General features: G+C 30.4%; 1 protein-coding gene across 2 annotated transcripts in view; it reads right to left on the bottom strand.

The window, feature by feature from the left end:
• Window positions 1-1747: 1747 nt before the first annotated feature.
• LOC106691284 (succinate dehydrogenase [ubiquinone] iron-sulfur subunit) overlaps window positions 1748-5993 on the bottom strand; it is a 22947-nt gene continuing 18701 nt past the window's right edge. For both annotated transcript variants that reach the window (XM_014437002.2, XM_014437003.2), the window contains exons 7-8: window positions 5172-5294; window positions 1748-1981 (exon numbers count right to left, since the gene is read on the bottom strand). In XM_014437002.2, coding sequence (XP_014292488.1) covers window positions 1811-1981; window positions 5172-5294 — 294 coding nt within the window. In that variant the 3' untranslated portion in view covers window positions 1748-1810. The remainder of the gene's footprint in view (window positions 1982-5171; window positions 5295-5993) is intronic.

Below are 5993 nucleotides of genomic sequence, written 5' to 3'. Positions count from 1 at the left end.
AGGAGTTACAAGAAAATAAAAAGTTTGTGACTGTATAGATATTTTTTTATTATGATTGCTAAACAAAGCTGTCTCAAACAAGAAATTGAATTATATACAAATAAATGTTTGGATTGGAAACGAAAAGTCGTAGTTAACAAAATAGGGTATGATGAGAAAAGATTACCTAATCGATGTTATTTAAAAATTTAGATGCTTTATAAAAAGTAATGAATTCGAAATACCTTAACTTAAAAAGTACTGAATTTTTTTACGATTATCACAGATATAATTATTATAATCCATTGAAACTTATTATCTTCCAGGAGGGGGCAGCAACGTTGTGCATTCGTTGCTAACAAAAGTTGTTATTGTTTATATTTGTTGAGCCAAGCATTAGAAATTTTGAAGCATCCTGTGTCTTATATTACCTTATTGCCAATTTCAGAGAATTGTCCTTAGGACATCACGTTAAACGAGAATTAGAGATTTTTACTCGGAATCAACTAAATAACCACTACTACCACAACTCAATCAGAACATCACCATCTTCCATCACGTTCTCATCATCGGTATTATATGCTTTTACAGACATTAACAATGATATCTGAAGCCGATGTAGTATTCATTATTGGCCATGGGATATGAAAACGTACGTGATTGTGATCTAAGCGCTTTGGAATTTATGAACATTATCATGAAACGTGAGGGTAGGCTATGCCCATTAGATGGCCCAAGTTTATTTATTTTTATTATTATTTTTTTTAGGTATTTTTTTTATTAATTGATGAATATTACAACGTACAATAAATAATAAATAAAATAAAATTATATATATTCATAATTTAAATGAATGTGCTGCTATATTCGAGCACTAAACAATAATAAAAGGTGCCGAGACGAATTATCATAAGAAGGCTAATATAAAAGTTTTTCTGGTTTTGTTTTCAGATGATTAGGTTTTGTATATGATAATAACTTTGTCAAGATTCTTTCAATTACTTGTAATAGTTCACTATTAGTAAACAAAGTCTGTGGAAAAGGACTTTTATTCTAAGTATAATAGTGTTTCTACTTTGATGTATTTTACTTAGTACTTCTGTTATAGCTCTGTAACCTTTTATTTATAATAAATTACTGTTTTAGCAATCGTTTAACTGTCTACTTTCTTCAGAATTGCATGTATATAAAAAATAAAATTAACATAGTGAAACTGTGTATATGAAGAAGTAGGGATAAAATAAAATAAGTAAAATTTTGAGCTAATTTAACAATAAAAAATAATAATAAAATTAAAGCACTAATCACATTTACAATATTTACACTCTCGATCTGAGGATCCCTGAACATACTCAACTTCCCACGCATGTTGGAGAATTCTCGCTCTTCGAGATCCCAGCGCAGTCCTTCCACCGCATCTATGGTAATGAGCCAGTGGAGGCTGAGTAAGTGCGCTAAAGCCACAATGGTCCATTTCTTACTTTTTAAAAAAAAAATTCTTAAATGTGGGCTTTCATAGAGCAACACTAAACTGAATAATAATTTAATAATGAGCTGACAGTTTTTGTCAATGAAATAAACATAAATAAAAGTTCCATGTATTTAAAAAATAAATCTAAGATGGACCATAACCGGCTATAGATATGTAATCCCCAATTTAGACGGTAGACAAATAGACGGTCATTTTGTTAGTTGGATTTTTAAAAATTAAATTTCCTTTTTATTGTTCGCTTATGTTAATTCGATATTAAATAATTTAAAACCCAAATCGATCAAAAAGCTAGGCTAGTATTTATTGCTTTTAAAAAGTATTAGAGTAGTCAGACTACAACTACTTCTTCTTTTTGGGTTCTACTACAGGAGGTCCAGCTGCTTGGGTCTTCCTTGCCGTTTCGTCTGCATCATACAATTCATTGTCTTGCTGCATGTCTGGTTCCTCTTTTTCCAGTCTGTTACACGCCATCATCTTTAATTTGGATATCAGTTTGCCAGGGTTCAGGTGCTATAATAATTATAAAAATGGAGTTAGGCGTAAGATAAGAAAGGTAAATAGCTGATTTTATATATATAATATAAGTGTTGTAGTTTAATAGAAAAAAAAAAATCAGATTTTAAGCCTGTAACATTCTGCTGCATGGCGTAGAGGAATTTACAGCTAACGAAAGACAATTTATCACTTGTTGGTACCAACATTATTTCTTATCTTGTAACATTTTAGCATTTTATAACCGCAAATTTTGAATTATCTTTAGTTATATATTTACCGTTTATACTTACGCACGCTCAGCGGAGAAGGGGAGAGTTAAAGTAAAAAATATAATCGCAAAAGGGAAAAGAAGGAAAAAAATAAATAAGAAGAAATATATGTACACAGAATGAAAATGAGGAAAAAATAAGAATTCTTATCTATTAATAAAACAAACAAAACTTATAGGTTGACTGAACCTTAACTTAAATGCCTTAGCTTAACCTTATTAACTGAATCTACTCTATTACACGAACAGAGGAACATAAAATTAAAATAAAATAAAATAAAAGTTTAGTTCGAACCGTACGTAGTTCTTAGGTGTAGTCCTAGCAGAACACAGGGTTGTCCGATATCCCCAGAAGTATGAAGATAACCCTTACCATCCCTTTGTTATCCAGGACGTGCTGAAGAAAGGTTGCCACGCACTGGTATCCACAGTTTCAGCGTTTATGACCGCCCATTGAAGTCAGACACATCATTTAGCAGACATCATTTAGCAAAACAAAAACATTAACGATGAAATTTCGTACATGGTGATATTTCAACACAACAGACAGAGGGCCTGATAAAACTATCACCACATCATATTGAACCAACGTAACATGTTCAAAAGACCAAACAGTAACCTTCTCAAAAACCATGCCCCCTGTTTACGCAGATCTCGCCAGTGTTTTTATTTCACCATGACAACCATAACAATTTATTGGATTTATGAATCATGACATATACAATAAAAACATTATAAATAATCTTGTCAGGTCCATTAAGGATTGCATTACATAGCCATCAAAACTGAAGTTGGGGGAATTAATCAATATAAATTGCTAACTTAACCTTGAACTAGTCATTTTATTTCACAACCAGCCTTCCAGTAGAGTCGTTTGAATAAGAAGGATTTGCGTATGATACTCGTTTTACTGGAAATAGGGTAGTTTGTGTCTCTTATAAGTTGAAAGCTGCAAGTGATTTCCAATATACTCCAATACTTGCCGTGCCTCCATAGTGTTGACCACTGTAAATAGGGGCTTATGTTTACGTTCCCGTCTAATCATCCCGTCTTCCTTAATACTTTTTTCCACCATTACATAGTTAATAACTCTTTTACGAATACGGCCTTCCGCCATCCTCTGCACATGTACAGCCTAACGAAGCCCAACGTAAAATGTTTACTACTATAAATCCCTAAAACTTTTTATACAGAACATGGTTGTACCTAAATTCCACCTATGATATTATTTCAGTTCTTCTTGGGAACACACCAATTTTTTTTACTCATTGGAGTCCTTTACTGCCTTTTTGAACTACGGGGGGTTATCTACTGGTGACCAACCTATTCTAACCATGACTCAAGTTTTTATTTTGTGGGACCGCCACTCAATGAAGAAAGTCAACGCCCTAGGGTATATTCGAACTGGCGCCGCCTGCAGACCTCACGTTGATATACTTGCACCTAACTACTGAGCTACGGACAGCCCCACAAATTTTTTTTTCATTTCTTTTCTATGTAATTTTCTATTTTCTGGAAGGTATTGTTATTGATATCAACAAATGAACCAGAGTACATATAGTTTCGAACATTCTCAAATATGTGCATAGTGCAGGAGATTTATTTTACTGGGTTGAACTAATACCCATAAGTAAGGATTTGAATTTCTGGTTCTTTATTGGTATCCAGTTGAAAAACTAAAAGTCTAGACAAATTTAAACGTGGAAAGCTCCTTTTTTTTGACCACCAAGTATATTTTTGTGTCATTTCATGTATGTTCAAACTGCTACTCCTACGAAGATAACCATTATTTTCTCCTTTATGGTGCATTGGACTTGCTTCAATTTGAGTGCCAATATACATCTGTACGTATGATTGTCCTTGAGATATTTTTTAAAGTAAATTCACAAGTTAATTTTTTTATAAAGTTGATTTTTGAAAATAAATTTTGTTTTTTGAAAACCTGTCTGTTGAAAGTACATCTATCTATTAACACTCAAATTAGACTACCAATCAAATATTAGACGAACTGAAATCTATCTACAACCATAACAAAGGAGTAGTAGTTTCTATGATATAAATTAAATTAAATAGACAATGAGTTGATTTTTTGTTATATAGTAATGAAAAATTTGATTTTTACTTACTGTTTTTCAGAAACTGTGAGGAGAGATGTCTGTTTATTAACACTCAAATTTAAGTTAGCTGAATGTTCTATAAAGTAGTTATAATGGTATTTTGAATTTATTAATGATTTTTGAAAAAAATAAGATTATAAAAAAAACCTAATTTAGCAAACATCGAATTTTCTAGACTTTTATAATACCAAACAAAATACAGAAAAGAAAATTAAATCCTCTTTCGATTGTAATTAATTCCAAACCGAAACATATCTCCTGTAATAAAAGTCCCTAATTTTTTTTTTTTTATTTTAAGGTCTGGGTGTAAATAGATGGAACACATACCTCAGTCCATGCAAGAAATAGTTATTAGGACAGAGACCAGACTAAAAATAATTATATTAGATAATATATTAAAATAAAAATAGATAGTATATTAAAATAAAAATAGATAACAGATAATATATTAAAAATAGATAATATATTAAAATAAAAATTAAATGTTATCACAATCGGCTACCATTTAGAAGAAATGATAAGAATCAATAAACTTAATAAAAAATAGCGGAATAAAACCCACAATATAATTAGTGGAATAAAGATAAATATATGTATTCATTTTTATCAATCACCACGGACAAACATTTCCTGTATCCTTCAAACGATGTGTTTAAAGTAATTGACTTTAAAAGAATCATATGTAGTCTGAATGTGCTGAACAAAATATTAAGCAACAAGGAAAGCAACGTATCAGCCTGCATCCTCTATGAGTCGCTATATGATTGATTTATTGTTAAAAATAACCATTTAATTGAATGTTTCTCAATGATAATCATACCTTTGGGCAAGCTGTAGTGCAATTGAAGATTGTGTGACACCTATAGAGATTCATCATCGACTTCAGATTTTGCAGTCGTTCGCAATAAAAATCGTCTCTTGAATCTATAATCCAGCGGTAGGCCTTTATTAAAAAAAAGAATTTCAGAATTAGAAAAAACAATTCCAAGGAAGAAAATAAAAATTCTTCATCAGATTCATGATGTACATATACCTATAATTAAGTATAATAATATCCAGAATGTACAATATGAAAACCAGAAATCTTAAGTTTAATGGCCGATTTTGATGCAAAAACTTCAATCATTATCAAATTACAAACGGTTTCTAAGAAATTAAACTTTTTTTCCCTTATTTCATTTCTTCTTCAGGCATTTCTTTACCATTAAGATACCTTCAGCCAAATTCTTGTCTTCACATGTCTCTCTATTCCTATGGAGAATTAGTCGGGATGCCAGGATAATCGCTGAAGGCAATTATCGAAAAATAAGTTAATTAATTTATAATGAGTCAAGAAAAACTATTATTATAATTGGATTCTTTTTCAAAGGCTTGTTGAGTATTTATCAGATACCAATTAAATATCTTTATATTTATAAAATGTTGTTTACTATTAATTATATAATATAATAAGGGGTGGTATTGTGTAATATGATAGCAAATAAACTACATAAAGGAAACGAGTATTTATTTACAATTTATTAATAAGTGTTTATTTACTATGATTGATGAGATTAAAGAAAATTATAATGTGATTGAAATGATTCATATAATTGGTATGCCATAAAATATCAAATATCAGGTAATAATGTAATACCTAATA

The sequence above is a fragment of the Halyomorpha halys genome, unplaced genomic scaffold, assembly GCF_000696795.3.
Source record: "Halyomorpha halys isolate HHAL.00 unplaced genomic scaffold, Hhal_1.1 Scaffold2204.1, whole genome shotgun sequence".
NCBI lineage: Eukaryota > Metazoa > Arthropoda > Insecta > Hemiptera > Pentatomidae > Halyomorpha > Halyomorpha halys.
The sequence above is the reverse complement of the archived record's forward strand: the minus strand, read 5'-3'. Positions and strand labels throughout refer to the sequence as shown.